This window comes from Strix aluco, chromosome 2, assembly GCF_031877795.1.
Source record: "Strix aluco isolate bStrAlu1 chromosome 2, bStrAlu1.hap1, whole genome shotgun sequence".
In the NCBI taxonomy this organism is placed as follows: Eukaryota; Metazoa; Chordata; class Aves; order Strigiformes; family Strigidae; genus Strix; species Strix aluco.
Window position 1 is genome coordinate 34,901,442 of NC_133932.1, and position 26,827 is coordinate 34,928,268.

At 43.6% G+C, this 26,827-nt stretch overlaps 1 protein-coding gene across 1 annotated transcript; it reads right to left on the bottom strand.

Moving 5' to 3' along the window:
* Positions 1-434: 434 nt before the first annotated feature.
* On the bottom strand, positions 435-3,894 carry ATP5PO (ATP synthase peripheral stalk subunit OSCP). Its single transcript, XM_074814289.1, has 7 exons — positions 3,762-3,894; positions 3,527-3,577; positions 3,301-3,411; positions 2,814-2,943; positions 2,583-2,695; positions 927-1,013; positions 435-614 (listed from the first exon to the last, which is right to left on the bottom strand). The coding sequence occupies exons 1-7, from the start codon at positions 3,786-3,788 to the stop codon at positions 501-503; spliced, it is 633 nt and encodes a 210-aa protein (XP_074670390.1). The 5' UTR covers positions 3,789-3,894; the 3' UTR covers positions 435-500.
* Positions 3,895-26,827: the final 22,933 nt, after the last annotated feature.

Genomic DNA, 26,827 nt, shown 5'->3' on the forward strand with positions numbered 1-26,827 from the left:
AGGCCTGCCAGCGCCAGTGGGTACGCAGCTTGTCAGTGACCGCCTGTGGCTCTGCTGCCCGAGAACACAGGAAGTCCCACGCTGATCTCTCCCCTAATTTTTGTTAATAATTACTAAATTTGGCCAGCTGCCCTGAAGGCAATACCCTTGGTATCCTGTTAAGCAGTGGTCCCTTTGTCTAGCTCTGCTCCACTGTCCCGACAGTATCCTGAGCAAAAGCTTTCCCTGGAGACTGACAGCACGTCAGCAGCCGTGACCCCATTTATCAGCTCTGAGAGCATTATTCTCCATTCCCTTCAGAGCACCATTCACCTGCAGTCAGGGTGAGCCAGACTGTCAAGCTGTGTCAGTGGGAACTAAGTGAAACTCACTGCAGCTTCACCATCTTTCACACTCAGTGCCGTTTCCTGAATCAAAATACTTCACACCATCTATTCAAGGAGAAATAATTTTATTGTTTCCATCTGACAGGTTTCATTGTGAATTACTAGCACGGCTTGCTAGACAGTCTCTTTCATGATTTTGGTGAGTTTCTGGATCTTTGACCTTGTTGACATGTCCACATACTTCTCCCCAATATTGACAATCATGCCACCAAGGATTGATGGATCAGTCTAAAGAAGAAACATTGAACAGAAATTCTATTAGCAAAAATTTGTTAGCCTAGTATATAACTTTTGCACTAGTAATAAAAGAAAAAAGCTTTTAAGAGAGACTTTTTAAAGGTAACTTTGCAGTCTCTGTATTCCAAAGTTAAGATTTTAGTAATTAAAGCATCATCAGGTCTACAAGAAAGCACAGAACTATGTAATAGAGCAACTGGATTCAGGAAATATTTTTTTTTTTTTTTTTTTAAAGATCAGTGAGACAGAAGCCCATCTTAACATGAACCTGATGAAATTTATTTACAAATCAAAAATCCAGACCTTGGTCTCCAGCTTCAAGACCTCTCCCTTAGCCAAGAATCCACTCAGAGCACTTCTTAGCTCAGTAAGGCTGGTATCATCCAAGGGCTGAAAAATATGAACAGAAGATAAGGAAAATGAAGGACTTGAAAATATTCAAATGATTTAACGAGAACCCACATTTTCTATTCAGATTCTTCTAAAGACAGACACTTCCACCAGGAAGGCAGATTAAGCAGTCTTCTCGAGCAGGAATAACCAAAAAGCAGCACAGAAAGAGCAGTCAGTCACTTTGTGTCCTCCTGGTTTCATAAAACATTGGGTTATTTGTGCACAGATTCCCAGCAAAAGTTCTATGCCGACATCTTCAGATGGCGTCAGGAATCCTTACTTGCTAAAGTAAGCACTCAATGGAAAACCTTGAGATCTGCCTCACAGCAGCGTTCAGGCTGTACAAGGAAAGATTAATTTTGCTGCTTCTAACAATTAAGATCATCAGCTTGATTAGAAACACTGTTTCCTGTAAAGCACTGGGCAGTGACTGAGGACACTGGCATCGAGCTCCCGGCCCTGCTGCAGCCTGCAGAGCGCTCCTGGCCAAGGCTGCCTCTCTCCACCGCCACGGAAGAACTCTGCAGCCCTGCGGGAGAGATACTGTGCATCTGTCCTTGCTATCCCTAGAAATCACTTAGATATCAATAAGGTAGAAACAAAAGGGACTTCACCGAAGAGTCGTGGATTTATGTTACTGGCAATTTAAATAAATTCTATTTAATAGCTAATCGTTTGAGAGCCAAAAGAAACCAACATCAACAAAAAGCAGCAAGAAAGCAACTTTACGTATGAAACATTTAGGAAAAATTGTGGAAAGGTTTGCATAGGTTTGTGAGTCCACGTGTCCCTGAAGGCTACCACCTAGACTGACAATCTGTGCTCACCGCCTACAGGGAGCCAGTTCATCTGAAGTGGATCAGACTAGTTAGTCCAGGTAGGCAGTCTGCTGTAGCTGACACACGGGCTATCTATAGATTTACATTCCATATCTAGCTGATCAGCTTCCCGCTCTAACAGACCTGGGCATGGATCCATTAACAAAGAAGTTACTAAGTGCCAGAACCACCATGTCTCCAGCCCAACGTTTACAGCTCATGGAGACACCATCTTCCCTCTCACCTTCCTGAGCCAGACTTGCTTGTCTGCTACTTTTTTTAAAAAGTCTTCCTACAGGTTCAGTTAGTCGCTTGTCCTGATCACTGCAGGCGGGGAATTAGGCAGCTGCTCCCCACGAAGCACAGCACCAAGCACCACAGGCATTCTCAGTCCTGTCAGGTACCCGCCTTGCTCTAGCTAAAGGCTTATCTGTTAGTGCTGACCTGATCTGTATGATCCTGATGACAGAAATAAGAACAGGGGCAGCTGTATCTGCAGACCAGGCTGACTTTTATCAGCCACCGGGTTCACACAGAGGAAGGCTGAAATAGGAGGAACGAGTTTAATTTCTGATGAATAATTGTTGCATATCAAAAAACTATTTGCAGAAAGACTTTCATCTTGGTAGAGATGTTTCCTCACTACTCATATAGAAAGTTCTAAAAGTAGAGAGAGCAAAATTAAGCTAAAGAAGTTTGCCTTTTTTACCGCTACCTGTTACGCTCGATCTAGAGGTTCTGAACTCACCTGTGCAGTGGTGACTGTGCACAGCACTTCTCCTCGGTATGCGCTCATGATCTTCCCAAAGGCAGAAACAATGTCTGGTGTGTAACGCAGGCGACCATTTTCAGCAAGCAAATCTGGAAGACGCAGATGCATTGAAAGGGTTTAAAGCACCCGCTAGAAGCAGATTTGATTAGCTAACAGTAATAACAGGGAGCCTTTCAGATGTTTTTCTGAAGTCAAATGGTTACTCACTCATCAGGTTGACAGTAATTGGAGACATCTTCTCTTTTGCTAAGGCATCATTCACAGCTTTTTGTTTAACTGTGCTCTTGGTGTGAGGGTTCATAACAACGCTGGATAGCTTGGGGTCCTTCAAGAGAGTCTAAGAGGATACACAAACAACGTGATAAAGGCCAGGAGTTTTCCAGGCATTACAAGGCCTAACTGGCCTACCCAAGGCAGGCAACACGGTCATTCCTTGAGTAAGAATGAAGAGGTCTGAAGCGGATGGGAAGTGAAATGGCAGCTCCAAGCGTACCTCATTTACAGTATGGTTCTTTCAGAGCTCATGCTCCTCCCGTATCACTTCCGAGCAGCCTGACGCTGGGGGCGCAGCGCAGGCAGCAGGCCCGCCAGGCCAGCTGCAAGCCGGGGTCTCACAGCTTGCAAGAGCCGAGCCCACCTCAAACCCCCACCGCTCCCAAACCCCCGCGCCAGCGCAGGCTGTGCAACACCTTACCCACACTCGGCTCAGCTCCTTCTCTACCTGGTCCAGCTTCTTCTGCTTGGTGGCGGCGGAGTACAGCGCGGTGGCATAGCGCCCTTCCAGCCCGTACACCTGGATGGGGGGCTGGGGGGGAGGCGAGAGAGCGGGCGGGCGCTGAGAGCCGGCACCCCGCCGGGGGAGCCGGCGGCCACCCGCCGCTGGCCGGCCCCGCCAGTGACCCGCCCCCGTCCCCCCTCACCTTGACCAGCCTGGAGACCGGCCTCGCCGCCGACGTGCTCAGCTGCCGCACCTGCGGGCGCATCACGGGGCCGGGATCGAGACGCGCCCCCCCGCCTCAGGGACGGAGGCGCGCGCCGCTCGAGACCCCGCGCCGGGCGCGGGAGGCGGGTGAGGGAGCGCGCGCGACACACCATTTCCTCCCCCCCCCCTCCAAAACCCCCCAAGAGCCGCCGCCCCCGCCCCTGCCACTTCACCTTCAGGGAGAACCCCGCCGCCGCCATCTTGCCTGCCCGCCCGCCGCTCGAGGTCACAGCGGAGGCCGGTCCGGTCCCGGCGGTGAGGCAGCCCGCAGGCGCGGCGGCCGCCCCGGCCTCGCCCTCCCCGCCCCGCGGGGCGCACTGGGACAGGTAGTTCTCCGGGAGGGCCCTTCCCGCCGCGCCGCGCGCTGCCTGCCGGGAGCTGTAGTTTCTGAGGGCGGGCAGGCAACGCGGCCCGCGCCTCCCCTCCCGCCTTGCCCGGTGTCGCTCTCCCCAGCGCCCTCAGAGCTGCCACGCCAGGCCCTGCTGGCAGCTGGGGCGGAAGCCGAGCGCTAAGGCGCCCCAGCCGCCTGGTCAGCCCAAGGGGTGATGTCCGGCCCCACCGGCGGGCTGCGGCGCACCGGCGCTCCTCCCGCGGGAAACGGCTGCTTGGCTCGGGCCCTGGGTGAAGCAAACGGGAGCGGAGCCCCTGGGACTGGAGCTCCAGTTGAAGCGCCCCCCCTCGTTGCCTTTTCTTACACCCTGGTGGTGAAGGTGGCTGTCCTCAGGCAGAGTCCGGTGGTGCGGGGCTCAGGAGAGGACCAGAGTGACCAGGGCAATGGCTCCCCAGGGGGTGTCTCACCCCATAACCCACCACCCTTTCTCACATTCCTGTGTAAGGGTCCTGTAATTCACACAGCCATGCACATCTCTCCGTTCAGATGCACCAGGAGAGCAAGCGGCGGGCGCATGAGTTCTTCAACAGAGAAAATGCCAGCTGTGCTTTCCTCCCAGACATTTCTGCTGCCCTCTAACACAGTGAAACTACCTCTGAAACGCAATGAGCTATTTCCTCCCCTCGGATAAACTAGATCCAAACGTCTCCTGGGGCAAAGACACAGTCTTCCAGGTAAAGCATAGGGCAGGCAGCTCTGACTTTATCAGTCTCTGTATGACCTTGAGCAACTCACTCAAGTCCTGCCTACTACTGAACTATCTTGAATGGTTAACCTCTTTCTCTCCCTAGTTCTTCCATCTTTTCTGTAAGAGAAGGTAAACCGCCCGCCTGCTTCGCAGAGCTGTTACCACGTTTGGGTAATTATTTTCTGTGGTGTGAGTAGCTCAGATGGGCGCTGCTATTGAAATACAAAGCATGGCGTTAATGAAAAGCATGCTGCATGAAGCCTGCAGGGCAGACTTCAAGCACTAGATGTTGCTGTTGCTACAAATTGAAAGCGAAATGATCGCTTCAGCTATGTCAAAAACAGAGAATTAGACTAACGCTCTTCAGGAAATACAGTTTACTGTCCCACCAGAAATGACAGTATCACCAACAGGCTTTATTCTGGATGTCGGCGTTTAGTTCCCTCTTCTATCCCTGGCTGCATTTGCTGTGGTGGCATTCAAAGGCACAAGTATAGTCCATGACGGGTTTAATCCTGACATAACATCATGCTTCTCAATAATTTTAATAACTACAGTACTAAGAAAAGCATATTAAATATATTTTAAAAATCTTTGCTTTTCTTTAGCAAAGATACTTTTTTTTTTTTTTTTTTTGGTGATAATGTGCATGCACTGAAGTTTTGGAATGGTGCGGAGAATGGATTTGTTTGAAGTGGGATTCCATTTCCCAGATTTTTTAGTGTAATTCTGAAACACTTTATTATCTTGTGGCATTCTAATACACAGAAACTCTGGTTTATTGAGGCCAGTCAAATCACTGATAGCTGAGCTTACTTCAATGAACCAGGGATTGGGTCACATCCTGATAGTGCTTTCAAGAATTAAAATCAGAACACCTCTCACAGGTTAATTTTAGACATGTAAAATCCCACAGGTGATAAATAGTTTGTACCTTTATGCCTTATACTGAAAGGAAAATTTAAATCCTGATAAAGCTTGTTCTTGTGTTTGTATATGTTATAATAATGGATTCCTCCATCACCATTATATGGGAATTTTTAGGAGTTTTTTCTTCCTACAAAGCAATTAAACACCCCATACCGCCAGTCACTCATTATTTGACATTTACCTCTGTCCCTGGTTTCAACTGGGTTACTTAGGGAGTACTTGAACATTTACAAGCTCTTCCATGAGAAACACCTGGAAGAACATTCACTTCTGGTGCTTGTAGGATTGTAACCTTAAAGTACTCATTCTTAGTAAATGTGATATTATAAACATCATATTTTTCTCCTGTTGAGACAGAGTAGAACTGAAATAATGCAAAACAGATTTTATGTTCCTTTTATTGAGAAATCTTGAAAATAATTGGTCTGAGTTTAGATACATTTAGACACACCCTTGTGATTATATTGAAGACACATGGACTTCACACAGGCATAACAGCCACAGAGTTCACTGTAATCAGCATGTTTATGTCTCCAGAAAGAATGTGATGATTCTTCAACTGTGGTAGTGGTGGGGATAGGTTTTGATCAGGGCCCAGCTGCATGAGGTGTCATAAAACTTGTAGCAAGACTTAGGCCATTCCACAAAGAACTTGTCATATGTGGAGGTAAAAAGGAGATGAGGTTTGTAACAACGCATCTGGGGTCCTCACAGTCATGAGGGCATATCAGGTCAGCACCACGAAACATCAAACTTACCCTCCACCAGACTATGGCCAGCTCCTTTAAAAACAACAAAACCACCACTCATAAAGAACTCTAGTAATTATACTAGGGACACACAATTTTTAAGCAATGCTGAAAACACAGAATACTTTTCTCCCTCACCACGCAATTCACCTGAAACATGAGCTTTTGGCCTGTTTTGAATGCTGTTCTGCACCTGCTAGTCAGTAATTGCACCCGGCTGTTTCCCTTTGGCTGAGCGTAGGATTCCCAGACTCGGCATGGGAGAGTCCCAGAGGAGCCAGGGTGTAGTTGCAAACAAGTTCCTGACCTCTGTAAAAAGTTTATGTTATTTACAAGAAGTGGAGGAGTTTTCCTCTGATGGTGCTCAAGTTGAGCTCAGAGACTGTGGCACAGAAAAGCTATGACCCAACTCACCTCCCCATAGCTACTGTGTTTTTGTTCCTGCAGCTGCTGATGAAGGTTTTTGTTTGTTGGGGTTTTTTTTTGTTTTGTTTTGGGTTTTTTTCCTCTCCCAGGGGCTGCCCTTTATCTTCCGCAGGAACATTTGGTACGCTCGCTGAATCTAATTCACCTGGTTGTTTTCCATACCTCTGCTCCATAAGCAGTTCCACTCGGGCAGGTAAGTTCAAGTGCTCTGTCATGCTGGCTCCCTGGGGACTAAGCATTTACAGGCAGAGTGACCCACCTGCTAAAATTTTGCTGCTTAGGGAAGACCTGACTCATTTTCTCATTTAGAAAAGGGTTTTTCACTCAGTGGCAGGGGACAGACAAACATTTCTTTTTTTCTCCAAACTTGAAAGAATGATTGTAAAACCACAAAAATGGTTAGGGGAATTCAGAGTAGAAGCAGGAACAATATTAATTGAGTTAGATGACTGAAGCTTAGCATCAGAGTGCTCTACTGAAGGCTTTTCATAGGGATATTTGCAAAACCAAGAACCTCTGCCTACATTTTCCTGCCCTTCAAGGGAGATTTCAGTCTAGCATTGTTAGATGATAAAATGATTAATCATTATGATTTTATTCTGCATGTGATGATTCTGGGGTGTTCATGGTGTTCTAGTTTATTTTCCATGCTACTGTAGCAGTCTGTTGTAAAAGGGGAAGAAAACCACAATTAGGTGCTTATAGTCTCCTTGGCAAAATATCTACACTTTTCAAGTGTAGACTCAAAAAAGTCTACACTCTTTTAAGATACCCTAGAAAACCTGAAAAATTAACTTGAGGGTGAGCTATGATAAGATTTTTATCGGATAATGAAATAAGCACTAACCTGCAAGACTTTATACTAGAAAAGGTGATGTGGGCTTACTTGGACGTTTGACTGTTTTAGGGGTTGTCTGTGAAATATGAATGGTAAAAAGAACTGGTTTGGGAGCATATGTAAAAAATAGAGATGCTTTGGTGTAGGTAGTACTAGTAGTTGAGCTATACCATTTCACACATTGGCAGAGGAGCAGTTAGAACACTGCACCGAGACTCGGGAGATTTGGGATCTATTTTCAGCTCTGCGTTGGGCCTGCTGATTGGCTTCTAATTATTCTGCGCCTCAGTTCCCCCATCTGTAAAAAAGCAAGAATGAGACCAACATCCTTTATAAACAGCTTTAAATTCTGTTGATGAAACACACTTTATTAATAGCAATTATACCTTCTCACACACGCTGCCGTTAAAAAGAGTAAATTGTGAATTCACAAATGTCAGTCAAATTATGGTAATGTGCAAGTGTCTATGGAGAAAATAAAGAAGAGGAGGACCATCATGCCTGCTCCATCACTGCTGTGGAAGATGAGATGTTAACCTAGACTCACCTCTGGAGTCAGAATGGCAATACACACAGCGAATTAGAGGTGTTGGTCCAGATTCTTGAGGTCTGTCACAGAAATGCCAGCTAAAATGGCAGAATCAGCAGAGGTCATTGACTGAACAGATCTAGAACATGAACCACCCTCTCAGCCAGGACTGAAAGTGCTCCTTCAAGTGAAAGACCTCTCCTCCTTCAGTTTAAACTTGGGCCAGATACTGGCCCGAGTCATAGTGGAGGAGATCTCCAAAACACTCAAGTCAGAGGTATTTCTGCGGAGCTGAGGCCCCAGCCTGCCATACACTTGCCACATGTAGATCTTCATATCTGTCTTGAACTGAAATTAGCTGTCTTGTGCATAGGTGCAACGATCCTGCCCAACGAGCATACAGCAGCATTTTGTGTTAGACGGATGCTTCAGCAGAGTCTGGTTATATATTAGGGCTACAGCTTGCTCATTACCACAAGAGGGAAGCCAATACTAATGATATAACTTTATTTGTGTATTAACTATGGTTATTGTGGCAAGGTTTTTATCCATTTCAAAGCTGTTGCATATCTCCTTCTCTTTCCTTGTAGCGAACTTGCATTTGATCATATGTCAGAAACTAAAGAACATTATTCCACATTCCATTTGCTCAATGTCCTGTGAAATGAATTTCATGGATTTGTCTGTCTTGTTTGAATGGCAAATACATAAACCTGAAACAGAAAGTTGGGACGAAACTAAGCTGGTAGCTTTTTCAGCAAATTTAAACAGTCCACATGCAAGTAAGGGGAAGTTTGGTGGGCACGGCACTTGAAAAAATAAAGATGGTGTTTTCCCTCATTTGGATGAGCATGAGAAATTAAAGACTATTCTAGGAGTCATAGACATAACTATTTCTAGTAGCTCTTACCCTGTAGTAATGACAAACAAATTCAGCAAGTCTTCTGACTCTTGTTAGCCTGTTTTGCAATGTATGTGAGCACCTTCTTTATGGATTCATTTATTACGGCAAACCTGATCTCATTTACTCTGCTGCAAACCAGAGTAACTCTGCTGATTTCAGGAACTTCATTGAATCACTTATCTTGCGGTATGGTATCTGTGAAAGTCACCCTTGTTCAGATCACATGTTGAAGGCTTAAATCCGATAGGTCAAGATTTGTCGTTACTTTTCATTTTGCAGCCAGATGTTATAATATGTGCGCAGGCTTTTGAAAAAGGTCTTTGTAAAGTGGTGAAAGCAGTGCTTTTGCAAACGGGGATTTTTAAAATAGTCTGGGTGTAATGCAGAAACTGAATGGGGATTCATCAACCAAATTTCTTTGGTTGATGTTTTCCTGGTCTGTCTTCTAGATTGCTGCAAGATACAAACATATGAGAGTTGCTGTTCAGAACATTTCCGTAGAGCATTGCTGACATATGACACTGGTTAGAGATCATAATTTTTGGTGTTTGGAAGTCAGGATTTTTGAGGAACAGCAGAAATGTGAAGCCAGAAGCTTCACAACCACATATGTTGAGGCTTCCTATGAAGACCCCCTAGGGTGTTCTCTGCAAGTGCAGGGGAGGGAATCAGGGCAAGGTTGTGAAAGTCACAGACATAGATTGCAGTCCCCAAAGGACATTTGCATAACTAGCTTCTTTGTTAAAATTTTTGGAAATACTTCAGGAGCATTTTGGGTATTTTGTTCTCCACACCACTGCCCCCCCTTTACAGCAGTCATACCTTAAAACGCTTTCCTAAAGATGCTGCTGGTCTCAGAGAAATTGTCAAGCTTAATTCCATAGCTGGAAATATTACTGTCACCTGCGTGGGCAGACACCTTGCACAGACCCTCACGGTACATTGTTGTTCAGTGTTGTCCCACACTACTTTTCTTTCTTCTTTCTCTCCAATGCTGTTTTAGGCCTCAGTCCCACGTGTATATATGCATGCATTTAACTCTAAGTACATGAGCAGTCACACTGCCTCCAGTGAGAATATTCACATGACTAAAATCATGCACTTGCATAGGGATTTCCTGAATGAAGGGCATAAAAGGAAATGGCCAGGTTAAAAATAATGGGTTGGTTTTGTCCCTGATGTAATGCCTGTGACACTAGTGGAATTATACAGGGCTGAAATGGATCCAATATGCCCAAACAAAGAACTATCTCCAGCTCCCTCACCTGCCAGTTTCCGTATCTATGTTTATGGTGTAATCAAAGTCAATTGTCCTTTCCCCGTGCTTGGGTGGCTGAGGCTGGAGGGAATTCAGATCGCTTTGCAGCAGCAGGAGCTGCTCTCCTTCAGGACAGTATCTCCCCAGGTCCCAGGTGTGTTTGCCCTGCAGAGCTGTTATGCTTCACCAGAGCCTGTACTGCTCATATCCCCGTTGCCTGGTCACTGCCACAGGGGGTGGCCAGGGTGGCTAACAACAGAGCAGGTCTTGCCTGTCCTGCCACTTAACTGCTCCCATCTGACACTGAGCCATTCTGTGGCCTTAGCAGGGGGTGCTGGTCTTGCAGCGAGAGCCCCTCTTGTCTCAGTTGGTGTCTAGGTTGCTTCTCTTTGTCTCCTGCCCCAGCACTGCTTTGTTCTGTGTGAGTATTAAATGCTCCAGATGAATGCTCACACTTGAAAACAGCTGGTATGAAAACATTTTTTTTTAAAAAAAAAGGTTGTTAGGCTTAGAAGAAACCCCTCTTAAAAATGTTTCTCCCTCCTTTCTGTGGTTGTCCTGCCCCGTGCCCACACAGTGTTTGGGAGTCCCCAGCCTGTGCCACTGTGAAGCTGTGACGTGGGACCTGTGTGAGGCTGAACCCCCACCCGCAGCTAGACTTCTGTGCAGCCCATCTATGGTTTCCTCCAGAACACCAAAAGAATGTGCCACACCTGCCTGCTCACCCACATACTCACTAACAGGGGATAGACCTCTGAATGTCAAAAGTTAGGGAGTCAGGAGAGAGAGGGGAAAAAAAAACCCACCCCAAAACACAATGCTGAATAAACAACCTTTAGCATCCAGGGCTCATGACTGCTTTTGACAATATCTATCTTTAGTTATAATAGTGACTCACATCATTGTGATCTGACTTTACGGTTAGTTTGAGGTATGAGCCAGGCCATGGGATTGAGAGCGAAAGCGAGAGCATCATGGGATGAAGCTGTAAAATTCCACTACTCGCTACTCTCTAAATCAGGTTTGAAGAGCATTAAGAAACAGGAAGCGTGGGGGGTGGGGTGGGGGGAGGCATTTTTTCAGTGGAAAATTATTGCGGCGCACGGTGCATCGTGATGTAGTTCATCAGTGCAGGGAGAATAACAGGGGAGACGTATTAGCAATCGGAGACGGCCGTAATAGTCTTGAGCAAAGCACACCTCTCTCCGCATAGCTCTGAGTGCAAAGTGTCACGTCTAACCCACCCCACCAGACACTACAAGCTAATGCAGGATTTTCTTGGATGGTGCTGCGTTGCTTAGCAACATTGCTAGGCAGCATGCTATACATCACGCACAGCACCGGCTACTACGGTGTAGCAGGGCTGCTTCCAGTTATTTTTCTCCGCTACAAAATATTAATTTTCTGCTCCCCAGCAGACGCAACACCAGGAGGTTGAGGGACGCTGCCTCCCGGGTGGACATGTGCAGCTCCTGTTGACTGTAATGGGAATCATGAGCAGCCCCAGGCTGAGCTGAGCTCCTGGTATGTAAAATGTGGGCGTGATTCCTGAGATATAAACACTTGCCATGCCTAAGCTGGAATACAGGTTGGCTTTAACGTAAATAAATAAATAACGAGGCAGTGAAGGTGATGTGACAGACAGAACAATACACGTAACATATACCCCCTACACCTTTTTTTCTTTGACTGGCATAGGCAAATCCCGTTGCGAGGACCGTGTGTTTGTGTACACAAAGAGAGGGACATTTGCTCGACATTCTGGGATATTTTTGAGGCTCCTCCACACCATGGCATTGTTGGATGAGAGCTCATATTGCAAACACCAGTGGTGGTTCTTTAGACTGATGGGTGTGATTTCAGTGGAGTTTGCCTGCCAAGCCCCCTCCCAAAAATGATTGCATAACCAGCTGTTGCATGCATACACACAAAAAAAGAGAAAATCAACCCTATTCTATAAGAAGCTGAGGTGTTATTACAGAAGGCAAACCACAGAGAGCCTGGTCCCCAGAGCTACAGAGAAGATGGCATCTGTAGCTCGCTTATGGTGCGTGGCCTCAGAACTGGGAGCTCTCTCGTCTGACGGCAAAAAAGGCCACTGCAGAGGGTCTACACAGGACAGGGTTTGAATAGTTCTGAAATCTCCACACCTAAAATGTTTATTTTTTGGATATGTTGTTACTGATACTGTTAGCAGGTGGCAAGAAGGGAGGGATGCAAAAGAGCTGATAAAAGGCAGCAGATAGTTTCTGGCATCTGAACACTCTGTTTTCGTTCTGCACATCAGCGGGCAGAGTCATTGTTTGAGCCAAGCAAAGAGGGAAGCAAGAGGGGAAAACCACACTGTCAAAATACACAACGGTTTGTGAGATGAACAGCTGTATTACCCTTCGTTTATACTTGCAGATATGGCAGCACTGATGGAGTCAGCAAAACTGTGTTTTGTCCAACAATTATTTTTGAAGAGAGCAGGAATTTAGTTTTAGTTTAACCCATTCTGTTGCAGGCACACCTTAATGCTTCTTGAGGTGTATGGTGGAACCAGATAGATCAGACTTTCCTACAGTAGAGTGGTATGTCTTCGCACTACAGATCCCGGAGGAGTACAGTGACTGCAGTTTGATACAGAAACCATTCTTGTGGCGTTCAATGGCATTTGTCCAACAGCAGAACAAAGACAGCGACAGAACTTCCATTTCATGTTTTTCGCCATATCGCGGCAGACTGAAGTGAATTCAGTGCCCAAGGCTCAGCTCCTCCGTCAAGGCTCCTCAATTTTTGTTTGTACATAAGGCCAATTTAATCCTAGGAGAAGATGTTCAGAATTTGCACTGAGAGTAGTATATGTACCTAACACTTTGGAGTGAAAACTACTGCTAAAGACAAGTAAAATATCATCCCTCTTGTACCTGTGCTTCAGGCACAAGAATCATCTACAAGCCTGTCCTGGTTTTGCAGCCATTTTTCTCAGGTGAGATAAAAAAATCATATAATCTGTCTTTTTTTTAACCTGATGGACTTAATTGGAATGATTGCCCAGTTTTATTGCTAGATTTTTAGCAAGATATATCTTCCATAAAATGCTTCAACAAATATTGACAGCAGTCACAGTAAAATTTAAGGTGTATGAAGAGTTTGCAGAATTTCACTATAGGTTTGCAAATCTTTCTGATCACCTGACAACACACAGAGCTGCTGTACTTTTGGTGAATGAAGACCAAGGGAAAAAATTCAAGGCCCGTAACTGCTCATTCACTGATGTCTCAAGGAATGTCTTCCCCTTGTTATTTAAGCAGAGGCATGAATTGCTCCAGAAGGAGCCTGTGAGTGGTAGAGGAATGTCAGACCCAGCGCACATCTAGGACCGCCAACACGAGGACTTCAGCAGCAGAAAGGTACTTTGCTATAAGCCTAGATGTCATTTATACTTGCTGCAAGACCTCTGCAAGACCTCATTGACAAATGACAATCCATGCCAGCCCTTCCTGAGGGCTGAGAGTCATCCCAGCAAAATATAAAAGATAAATTACACCTTACCACAAAACGGTGCCAAATACAGCACACGTAAGTGTCTAAGTTTGTGCAGAAGCAGGATAGTGTTATGCTGGGCAGGAGTAAAAAAAAGGAATCAAGATAATCTCTAATGAAATTGGAAAAGAAAATAGCCGAAGGACTTTTTCTCTCTGTGAGTTTCATGGTAAATACCACTTAGTTTTCGGTATCGTTAATATCTTATTATTATGACTACTATTAAGCAGTAGCCCCACCTACTTTTGTCTGTGTTTTATGGGCACTCCTCAGCATTTTACAAGTTGGAGGTTGTGCTAAGAGCTGGAAATATTGTATCATCATTTCATTACTGCCTGGCTTGAAGAGAGGATCCATTGATCCAGTTTTGTAGGCATCTGCTATTAGAAAGTAAGGGAGGAGGCCCCTACAAACTCTACTATAGTTACTGGGAAACCAATTATTTTTTTAAAGATGAGGCAACATTTCTCTTCTGCTTCCTTAAATTGATCATCTCAGCTTCATTTTTTCCCTTTCTTCTAGTTATTTGCAAGAAATAAGGTTGGTTTGTTTCATGCTACAAGAGATGTCAGGGTCTTCTTTCTCTCCGAATGACTCGGGGTCAACATAAGCTGAAAAACAACTCTGACAGGACAAACTTTTCACAGATAAACCCACAAGAACTGAATTCAGTGCTGGTCTCCTCCAAAAACTATTTGCATGTTTCCCTTTCCTTCATATCTATCCAGTATGCATGGATAACTGACAACATGTAGTTATGTTCAGAAGCAGAAGAGCTCTTCTGTAAAGATGTGGACAAATATGTGGTATGTCAGAGAGGTTACCTGTAACCTACTTTACCTGGAAGAACTCCTGAAATGAATATAATTGGGGAAAAAAGTGAAAACCAGCACTTAATAAGGATTAAATGCAATCAGATAGGTTGTGTATGTGTTTGTGGGGTATCAGTCTCCCTGACTCTCTCTGATACTTTAAAAACCAGTATTAAAGTTATGAGCCAAACCCCTGAGAAAGGATAAATGAAAGGAGACTAGCCTGATCATTTGCCCCCTCTGCATGTGTGTTTTAAGACAAGCTTTTAATTAAACAGTCACCTGTTCATAGAATACCCACCTCATCGACTCGAAGCAGGTGGCGACCACTGAATAGAGTTTTCAGACCCCTGTCTGTCAGGGTGAAAGTGTGATAGAAATGCCTTTAAGAAACCTCCCGGTGAAGGACTGGAAGCACACACAGAGAGTATAATGCAGAAGTCACAAGCTAACTAGTGAAGATGAAAAGGGAAAAAGTCAACTTGTTCTTTAGCTCAGTGCTGTTGGTCCTGAGAACTGAATGTGGTGGGTGTTCTTAGATAAAAGAAAATCTGATCTTGTAATAAAAGGATATAATAATTCAAGTGCACTAAAAGGCTAGTTAAACCCATTTGGACCATCATGATCATCTCATCAGACTTCCTGCAAAATTCAGGCCATTGATCCTCAAACTACAGTTCCTCCCTTCACCCTCTGACTACTGTTTGAGCTATAATATATGTGACTTTGCTGTGATCATATTCTTTTGATGCTTATTTTAAATGTGTTACTTGCATTTTGCCTTGCACTTTTGATTTGATGTTGCAGAGTAGCCAGCACAGGTTTGCTTACAAGGATATGCACAAAGGCTTTGTATGCAAAGTTATATTTTAAATATTGCTAGAAGCAGTCTCACATTTATGATGTTTTGGGTTTTTTTTATATTTGCTTTTAATTTTATTTAAACATTTATTGATGTTTATATTTCAAATTGCAGTGAATTGAAAAATGAACAAAAAATTATGGGTTCTTTTGTTTGGGTTTTTTTTTTGTTTGTTTGAAGAAACACTCCTGCTAAGCAGAGAAGAAAAAGAAATCAGGATTTTTGTAGATGTAGACATTTCAAGACATTTTCCCTTTTTTAAATGAGGGGAAAATTAAAATAAAAATAGTATATCTCCTTCCTTTATTCAGTCATTTTTAATACCAGAGTCCTAAAAGCTGGTTTGGATGATGAACATGCATTACAGAAATATCTAAGCGTGCATTTTTTTGCCCTAGTCCTGGATCAGTGACAGTAACACCCTCCTGGATATTTTTCCAAGACATGGAAGGCTGCTGATTGCTGGGTTATAGATGTTGGGGCCATTTTGTTTGTTCCTTAAAATCATGTTAATGTTGCTGCCATCTCAGAGTATAAAACCATGCTGTTGCTACGAACTAAGAATTCACTGAAAAACCCGGTTATTGAAAAACAGTGACAGAAATCTTTCTGATTCATGAACGTAGCTGTACTGATTAGGAGTAATAGCAGCACTACCATAGCCAGCTTACTCTGTCAATAAATCTGTTGTTTCAGTCTGGGTGAGTAATGTGATCTAGCTTTTGATATTACACTGTTGTTCTGCGTTCTCACATTTGGGCTCAGGTGTAACGTGAACCCATCGCTGACAGTGTGTCAGTGAAAGTGATGCCAACCTGTGCTTTAGTTGGCATGTCATTGTGTTCTTTACTCCAGCAAATTGTACATCCTTGTAATATATGTTATGTAGTCAATGCTTTTTTTTTTGCTTTTTAGGTTGGAAAAAGAGAGTTTGATTCTGATCTTATGGGGCGCATGGGGCTGAGATGCCCCATGAAGATCACAGGTAATTTAGTTAGAACTGTTGGAGCTGCATTGCTCTAGAATTTGAGAAGGGCTTGAAGAATTAACCCATGGTTTAATTTACACAGCAGTCATTCTCTTGCAACTCTATGCACTTTGTTGGTGTTAGGAGGACAGACAGGATAATGAAGTTTTCAACTCCTTGCCTGGGCTCCCTGTCACATAGACAGCCTAAAATTTGTTGCTGACTTCCTGTCACACTGACTTCTCCTTGATGACCTTTGTGGTCCCATTTCCAGCTTTGACAGTCCACTAAAATTCATATTAAATTCTACCTGCAGATTGGAGGGACTCCTGTTCATCTTCATCTTTGAGTTTCAAGAGCTATTCATTGCATCTGTCACATAGCCATTCAGTCCTTCCTCCCAGGTGTTTTCATCCTCTCCCGTAGCTTCAGTTTGTATTTGATGAACAGTAACCTCTTCAGAGGAATCTCATTTAATTTACCTTTAAAATGTCTTTCAAACCACTGCAATGGTATAAACAAAAAAAAAAAATATTAATATTTATGAGTTGCATATTGTAATCCACTAAACAGTTCTGAAGAGCAAGTCACAGGAAACAGGGTTGGGAAAATCTATTTGCTCATCAGCCCTTGTCAGTGCTTAGCTGCTTCTCCACAGGATATTGTCAAGTGCTTTTTCCAGCTGATGTTTAACTGGCCTGTTCTGACTGGCCAGATTAAACATTCCCATGTGGGTTCTCGTTGAGGGGGGTGTCTATTGCAATAAATGCTATGAATACCCTTGAGCTCAGCTAGCCTTCTCTGGGCTTTGCTGCAATGTTGGAAGGTGCCAGCAAAGGAAAATCAATACAGAACATGTAAAATTGTTGGCCAGAGGTTTGGAATAACTTCTGATGCAAAGGAGGAAGATAAAGACCCCATTTCTGGGAGAAAATTTTTCCAGTATTTAAATTTAAATGGGGTTAATTTGGGAACAGAAAGTTCTAGAATGGACATATCTGTTTCCAGGAAAAAAAAAAAAGCATGTATTTCTCAATCAGCTAAAATGTCCCTGGCCATATGTATTGGCATTCTGACACCTCTTTCCACACAAAAGTAACCCTGGATTTAAGAATGCAAGTAATTATCTGCTGAAAGTTAAGTCTAGAAATAAATCTTTTCAGGATCCAAATCTTGTTAAATATTTTGTGGTGCTGGTGTTTGATGGACTGGACAGAGAAAGCTTGCAAATTTCAGATTTGTAGTTATAATTAACTATCAGGAGGCAGAAAATATTTTCTGAGTCTCCTTCTCCTTTTTCCTTAATCATTCAAAGACTTTGTATGGAGAAATTCTACAGCTGCAGAACTGTAGAAAATATTGGAACAGTGATGATGGTTAACAACTGGAATGGTTCAAGTGCTAATTAGATGTAAAGTGGTACAGAGAAAAAAGACTAAACAGTGGCTGCTAACATAATGGTCTAACCAAGGAAATATAGGTCAGATTATTTTAAGATTTAAACAGGATTTTAAGAGAATCTGTTTATTATCAACAGAAACGTAACAGTTAAATTCTGCCACTGTTTCCACGTGTGCAACATCTCATCCTAAAGCAGGACTGTCACACGTCCAGATATACCTTCTTCCACTCAGAAGCTTTGTACTGTCACAAGAGGAAGAAGGTAAGCATCCGCCTTGAACTTCCAGCTGCCGGACAGATGTCCCAAGTCCCATAGAGACAGTCACTGTGCCTGTGTAGAATAACTGTGCAAAGGATGTGCAACGAGTCCAGAATGTCGGGGCTGTGCTAAGCACCCTGCTCTTAGTCTGCAGGGTTGATCTGTGTGCCCACACATAAGTCCAGAGCTGTTCCAGCTCTGCATGATTTCCCAGATGGAAGAATGGGAGCCTGAAGCAGATGTGCAGGTAGAAAAAAGGCTGTGTGGGTTTTCTTACAAGCCTGAGTGACAAACACCACTGAATAGCCATGTATGCACACAGCAACTGTCAGCCTGCACCTTGTGAGAGTCTTGTTGCTCTGTGACTGTTCCTATGCAGACATTGAAAGGTGTTTAAAGAAAGTGAGCCCACTGGCATGGGAATTGAATCACTACAGAGGGATCTGCAGTTCCACTGGAAATTTTCTAGGGGTGCAAACTGGAAAGCCTTGAAAATATAGGTTAGGTAGAATGGCATTTAAGTGTAAAAGGCTGGAGTGAACCAGAGTGGTAGATTTCGCAGTGCCTGTAGAATTTGGATTTTGGCACAATTTGATGTTGTTTGATGTGGTTTTCTGTTTACTCTGAAGAGAGTTACATATATATGTATGTATGCTATTAATACTTCATATACCTACATATACATATATATACTTTGAAGTATGTATATGCACACATATATGTGTATATACACACACATACACACACATACCTCAAAATGCACCTCTTACTTTCCTGCCCACGTACTCTTTGTGTGAAACACGGAGAGAACAGTGAGAAATGGTTCAGGGGATACAAATGGCTGCAGGTCACTGCTTGTAAAGAGATGACTCAGTAAACACCAACTGAAGTGGCATCACCTCAAAACCTTCCCCCATCTTTCTTACTTATTTATTTCTTTATTCTTCTCACTTTCAGACTGCAGCAGCAATAGCAGCCTCTGTGTAGGGAATTTTCAATAAGTAATGGCTAACTGGGGTTAACGGGTTTCCACTGTTTCTCAGGTCATCAGCTCCTCCCAGCTGGTCTCTAATCCCCGCAAATGTCTTGCACCTCAAATGTTCCTTTGTTTTCTGGAAGACATGCAACAGACCTTTGGTGTTTCAAAATGGATGAGCCACTTTGAATCACACTGAAATCAACTATCCAATTTTAGCCTAGTCAACCTTTAATCATGAGTACTTCACTTTCTTTCATTCCCTCCCCCTCTTATATATGGTAACATGTCTTTCATAAATGCCAAGAGAAACAGGATAATCACTCTTAGTTCCTCCTCCAAGGTCAGAACATCACAGCTGACTCAAGTGTATCTGGTTCTTGTCCTCTTGGAAAGCAGCTATGACTGTGTGAGAACGTAGCTGTTTAAATTATTCAGATAATAATAATGCCTGAGACAGTCCTTATATCAAAGCTTTCTTTTGTAGCTCCTAAAGCACTTATTAGGGGATGTTTTAGAGAAGATGAGAACTAAGATAAAGGTCTTGCCCAAAGTCCACAGTAGAGCTGGGAGCTTGATCTCAGGAATGGGCTGCAATGTCCCAGTCATTTCTTCACTCTGCCTCACTCTAGGCGGGATAGCAGAGAAGCAGAAAAGGGTTTCTGAGGAGGCTGGTAGCGTAGCTGCTAACGCTGGTGTATGCTCCAGAGGAGCGGTGACTAGCTTTTACACATCTGCTATTGAATGAGTATCAGCGTCTATCTTTACAGGTAGGGATTTACTGCTCTCTGACATTTCTGCCTGTACATGCAGGATAATTTCACTGCCACCACTGTAAAATTAGTGTGTGGCAGCACAATCCAGCCCCCGCTGCTTTTGAAGTGAAAATAAGGGAATGTTTTGTTGAGAAGCACCAAAGATAAAAGTGGCCATATGTATCATCAAACTACAAAAATGAAAGAGAAAACAATTGGTTGGTTTAATTAGCATTCATATTCCTGTTATTCATGCTGGCTGTTTCAAGCAAATGGCAGGTCTTTACTCTGCCTTCACTGGGAGTGAAAGAGACCAGTTTCACTCTCTCCTTTTTTGTTATTATTTTTATTATCTTAGTAGTACATTGATCAGAGTTTGTTGGCAGGTATGTAGCACAGATCATAGGCATTCCTAGTGTTTTATTGAAATGAGTAAAATGACATCAGGAAGAGGATTGACCCAACATGTTTTGTTTTGGTTTTAATCACAAAATCTTGCTGGGCACTGATCAATTCTTTTTTAAACAAGATTGCTCCAGATTAAACAAGAATAGTACAAACCAAACCATGGAGGGTTTGCTTGTTTTGGACACTGTTATTGAAGAGGTGTAGCTTATAAGCATCCTGCCAGTTTGATCAGTTTAACAGTGTGCGGGAGAAAGCATATAGCAAATTAACTATTTATTATACCAGCTTCCTATGCAATTATTTGAAGTCTCTTCATTCATCTGACCTTTAAAACTTGCTTTAAAACACAATCACTTTTGATCAAGTGGAGCATTAAGGTCAGTTCTTCCTTTACAGCAAAGTAAAGCCAGACACTCTTGTGCAAGCAGAACTGGACCTTTTAAAGGATTTTACAACTGCAGGAGGAGATTACTTAAAAAATTAAAGACTAAAAGTGATGTGGATTTAAATTATGTTTTAGAGCCAGAGAGGCAGTGCCAAAATAGGCCCATATATAAAATGCTGTCATTTGGCCAGATCATTGTATGTCTCTTAAACTTGATCCTGATTGTTTTGGGATCCTCCTGAGTAAAATTAAACATGTATGAAAACATGTGCAGAATTTGGCAGAATCTTCTGCGTTCACAGAAACAGACTGCTGTTAAGAAAAGCATATTTCAGCCTTACAGACCACCTGAAGGGCTTTTCAGACATATAATAAGACTGAAATAAGATCTACATGACCAGGGGGTAAATGTTTCCCTTGTTCCACTCCCTACTTCCCCTTTCAGATTAAACTCCCACCGACTTCATTGACAGTTTGTCTTAATGGAGTAATAATTGAATAAATCTCAAGGTCTGACTCATACAATAGCTGTGTGATCCACCCAGATACAGTGGCTCGTTAGTTTATTTAAAAAAAAAAATCGGCCTGTTTTTGGTGATGTTATCTTTAAGGAGGAAGACTTTGCCCTTTGGCAGCTGTTGCTGTGAGAACGTTCACCTCCTGTCAATATTGTGATATCAGATTGGGGCCTCGTGATGCCCTTCATCTGGAGATGTGGAAGCTCAAAGTTTAGCAGAGTGGCGTGGCATGGCATGTGCCTTTATCTTGGCTTTCAGTTGTCAGATGACAGCAGAGATGGGTTTTGGCCGTGTTGGTTTTGACCACAGAGGAAGCCTACAATATGAGCTGTGTTTCTTGCTAGATCCTCAGTGGACTTTGAAGGTTGGACCAATTTTAAATCTCACAAGTCATTCTTACTCGATTGACTGGGTCAAGAACAAATTGACAAGGGAGTAAAACACTTTCCACTTCCTTCCACTTCATGTCCCATGATATCATTAACACCTTCGCTTAAGTCCTCTAGCCCATTTTCAGCACAGAGGCTCCCTCTTTTTCACCTCTTTATAGAGTTAGTGTCAATGCCTCCTGCACCTGGTACCACACACACACATTCTTCCAGAGCAGCAATATACTGGTATTATGGCTACAGTGTAGTTTTTCAGGGTTGTGTGTTAGGTGCAGCATGTATTAGCAGTACCAGACTTTAGTCAGACTCGAAAAAGGCCTAATTTTTACTTTGATAACACTGGAAATACACTGACCTACCAGCCGTCCCCTCCCCCAGTAAAGCATAAAATCATAGAATCATAGAATGGTTTGGGTTGGAAGGGACCTAGTTCCACCCCCGCTGCCATGGGCAGGGACACCTTCCACTAGACCAGGTTGCTCAAAGGCCCGTCCAACCTGGCCTTGAACACTTCCAGGGAGGGGGCAGCCACAGCTTCTCTGGGCAACCTGTTCCTGTGTCTCACCATCCTTACGGTAAGGAATTTCTTCCTTATGTCTAAATTTCTTCCTTATATCTAATCTAAATCTACCCTCTTTCAGTTTAAAACCTATGCTATATATTTTTCCTGTCTCAGTCTTCTGAAGGAGTTTTTTTACTTGTAGGTGCCTGTGATTCTTCTGCTGCACCTTTATGCTTCTTCTCAGCACTGTCCAGCTCATCTCGGTCAGCTTTTTTTGAACTTTGGACAGTCTGAAGTAGCCTGGACTCCACCCAACTGTGAGAGCATTGACTATTTGTTTCTCTCTTCTTCCAGTGGACCTAGAAGTCTCCCCATTTACCTTCCCGTGGAGGTCTGAAGGCTAGTGTCAGTATCTTGCTTCCTTTGCCATGTCCTGGAGCATTTTCCAATCTAAAAGAGGAGAAAACTTGCTTCACATAGCCCTTGTCTGAGTAGGCAAAGACTGGATTGAAAACTGGCTGAATGGCTGGGACCAGAGGGTGGTGATCAGTGGTACAAAGCTCAGTGGGAAGCCAATGACTAGTGGTGTACACCAGAGGTCAATACCATGTCCAATCCTGTTCAATGTCTTCATTAATGATCTGAATACTGGGGCAGAGTGTACCCTCATCAAGTTTGCAGATGACACAAAACTAGTAGGAGTGGCTGATATGCCAGAGAGTCCTGCTACCATCCAGAGAGGCTTCTGGATGGTAGCAGGCTGGAGAAATGGGCTGACAAAAACCTCTTGCAGTTCAAAAAGGGAAAGTGCAAAGTCCTGTACCTGGTAAGGAATAACCTCATGTACCAGTATGTGCTGGGGAACCAGATTGGCAGAAAAGGACCTGGGGGTCTTGGTGGACACCAGGTTGAACTTGAGCCAGCAATGTGCCCTTGCTGCAAAGAGGACGAATGGTACCCTGGGCTGCATTAGAAGTGCTGCCAGCGGGTGGAGGGAGGCGATCCTTCCCCTCTACTCAGCACTGGAGAGGCCACACCTGGAGCACCGTGTCCAGTTCTGGGCTTCCCAGTGCAAGAGAGACATGGACATACTGGAGAGAGCCCTGTGAAGGGCCACGAAGACGGTGAAGGGACTGGAGTACCTCACATATGAGGAAAGGCTGGGAGAGCTGGGACTGCTCAGCCTGGAGAAGAGAAGGCTCAGGGGGATCTTATCAATATACAGAAATACCTGCAGGGAGTGTACAAAGAGGACGGAGCCAGGCTCTGCTCAGTGGTGCCCAGTGACAGGACCAGAGGCAACGGGCACAAACTGAAACACAGGAGGTTCCCTCTGAATGTCAGGAAACACTTTTTTACTGTGAGGGTGACCGAGCACTGGCACAGGTTGCCCAGAGAGACTGTGGAGTCTCCATCCTTGGAGATATTCAAAAGCCGCCTGGACAGGCTCCTGGGCAACCTGCTGTAGGTGGCCCTGCTTGAGCAGGAGGGGTTGGACCAGATGCCCTTCAGAGGTGTCTTCCAACCTCAACCCTTCTGTGATATAGTCCTTGTCAGCAAATGGTGAATTTCAGAGCCACACAATGGTATCTCACAACAACTTGATATTTCACAGGTTGCATATAGATAAATGTCACAGGTTATCTCACATATATAAATATTAATACATGTGTGCGGTAGGAGATGGGTATAGATACAATGAAACGCCATATGTAAGTGAATTTATATCTCATAATGAACGAGGGGGGGTTACTCACTGAACTAATCTGTAATGAGTCATAAGGTAAATTTAAGCAATTGCTCACTGTTTTGTGTAATAAAAGTGGTAACCAAAGATTTATAGATAACTGAAGATTTACTGTTTGAGAGCAGAGAGCAATCTAATGCCATCAGATGATACAGTTTGTATATGCTGAGGAAGATAAGCTCCTACCTAAAAAGGCAGCCAGTGCAGATACATTGCAATGTCAAGTGCCAAGGGAGACAAAGGACACTGTGCTAGGAAGAGAAAGGTGAGGGTAAAGACCCCTTGCCCCACCCTGGTTAAGCCAACGCCTGTGTGAGTCAGAAGTGACACTGGTGCTCAGTAACTGTGACTTGGTTTCCTAAGGAATTGAGGTTTGTATAATCATGGTCAATCTTCTCTTCCCTCCCTTCCACTCTGGACCCTTTTGAATAATTTCAGCTACACAAAATAGAGGAGCTGGGTTTTCAAATATATTACATTCCTAACAGTTTCATGAAAATCAGAATCTGCAGAGAGAGAAGGTCAACTCAACATCACCACTGAGGGGCAGGCAGGCAGAATTCAGAAGTTAATTTTTCTGATAGTGAGCGTTTTGTGGGCTGATCAGCCCATACGTAGCCCTGGACTAGCTGCATTGCATGCTGTTTCTTGCTTGATAGGAATCTCATAGGGAAAGGTGCAGGGCATTGGTTTGGGTAGAGGATAAAGGACAACAAATGGCAGAAAACCTGGCTTTATTCATACCACAGGTTGTACAATCATGTGTGGAATTTTCCCATGTGATGTTTTCCTTCTCTGTGTTTAATTTTTCTAATACAGTGACTTAATCAAGGGCTTCAAGAAGCTGAATGTAAGGTAGTTTCATGAATCTGTATTCAATCTTCCCGGATATTTAAGGGTGTACAGTAGAGGGATTTGTAACTAGAATTTAGAGCCTTTTGAGAAGGGCTCCAAAGGAGTGCTTTGGAGATGGGTCCTATTTTTCTCAGAATCTGAGTGTTTTCAGATCCAGAATTCTGGTTCTGACCTCTCTTGGATGGTAATTTCTTCCTACTGTACCAATAGGGAATGTTTTCCTTACAGTTTGGGTGTTGGGGCTTGATGGACAAGCTGCCTCATCTGTTATGGCAGAGCCTATGTTTCTGCTAGCATCTTCTCACATAAATATTCCATGCATCAAATATGTACGACACGCAACATAATTGCGTAAAAAGGATGACGTATGAACTAAAATACACAGTGCCGGTGGCTAAGAATGTTTTAATCAGATGTTCAAAATGCACATCTATGCACCAGGAAATATTTTGAGGTATAATTTCTAAGTCTGCTATGAATGAAGATTTTTTTCATGTTAAACATAATAGCTATCATTGGAGGACAAATCATTGAGATGTATTTGCAGTCCTCTTTTTTCTGGGGCAGTGGAAATTTTCTTTCTTTTTTCCCTGCACTAATTCAAGCAAATCTGCTCTTTGGTCTTTCCAGCCAGATTACTTCAGTAGCTGCCCTCAGGACAGCTTGTTTAAGCATAAACTTATGTAGGGCTCATGCTTTTTGTTAATTCCAAAGGCTTTTATACTGGTTTCCCCATTAAAACTGAAGAAGGAGATAATGACTTTGTTGTTGTGACTGTTCCCAGTGCAGATGAGATGTTGTTTGATCCCAGACTGTGGATTTCCCTCACTTTAGGATCTATAATTTGTTAAGATTGATAACTTGTAGGGCTTGAATTTAAGAAGTGTGGGATACCATAAGAGTCAGCTGGAGATAGAGAGCTTTAGGTGCTTAAGTGCAACATAGGCTTGCAGGACTGAGGATTGAAAATCCAAGTAGGGGAGCTGGGAAAGAGAGAGGAAACTATGATGTTTTATTGTTGTCATGTATCCTCAGTGAAGTGTGGTGGTGAATTTACGACTCTCACTGAGGACAAGTTGCTTTTGCCATAGCCCGTTAATTTCTAACAGAAATGAATGAATAGCTGAGTGGGTGAAAGAGGCAAAAAACAACAAACAAATACCACAAACTTAAAGAAAGCAATATTAAATAAATGAAATGTTACAGTATGTGACTATGCAAGAGAACTTGGGGGAACTGAAAAAAAGAAGGATTGAAAGGGAATGGGAGTTTGTAATAGAGTAAATACAAATTAATGCTAAGCTACAGTGAAATTCCCAAGGAATTATATTTTGCATTCCCATGAATACTAGGGTAATTCATCATGATTAATGATGTTACAATGAATCCTGGTATGTGTTGAAAGACTTTCCTGTTCTGAAAGTAGGAGAAAAATGTTTACTATGAACAGCCAAATATGGACATTAATCATTATGTCTTTAATGCCAGGTCAAAACTGTTTTCCTGCTGCGAATATTCTGCTCATTATTATAATATTTAGAGTTAATAGACTAACTGAGACAAGTGTAAAATTCCTAAAGAAATTGTGCAATTGAAGCTAGAGTTGCATAGAAAGTCTTAGACCTCTCAAAATGTTTGGGTAGTCTCCGTTGCTACTTACTTTTCACGAGACACGGGGGCAAAATGGCCGGAGGAGCAACAAACGTAACACAAGGTGTGTTGACACTGATTTCACAATATTCTTTGTAGTCAAGGTGTGGAATTAAATTCTCAGAGTCATACTTGCTTTGTGAAGGACAACGTGGACTCTGGGTGAATGGGTGCAATCCCGGTGACTGCAGTGGCATGCCCTTCAGCAAGCATTTAGTTGCTATACTGACTAGGAGCCTGGGCATCTGGCTTCTCTGCCCAGAGCTCCTAGGTCCTGCGCATGTCCTTGGACAATCTCCTCTAAAGCCCATCTTGCTGCTCTTGCAGTCAGTGCCACAGCTGCTGGTCTCATCAGGAGCAGGATCAAACTCCTAATTTCCCTCTGTCTCTGTTGCCTGTCTGGAGGACATGCTTTGAGTCCAGTTGTAGAAATCTTTTCCCATCCTCAGCCTCCTGACTTCTGCTCTCCTGGACATTGCCACCACCCCTGGACATACCTTCTGCTCCAGGCC

Bases quoted from the DNA above. Each gene is read 5' to 3' on its own strand.
- ATP5PO (XM_074814289.1), bottom strand. From the start codon at position 3,788: ATGGCGGCGGCGGGGTTCTCCCTGAAG. The intron at 1,014-2,582 runs GTGAGTTCAGAA...CATATTTTTCAG, and splicing joins GCACAGTCACCACTGCACAG to CCCTTGGATGATACCAGCCT. The intron at 615-926 runs GTCTGGATTTTT...TTTCTTCTTTAG, and splicing joins TCTTGAAGCTGGAGACCAAG to ACTGATCCATCAATCCTTGG.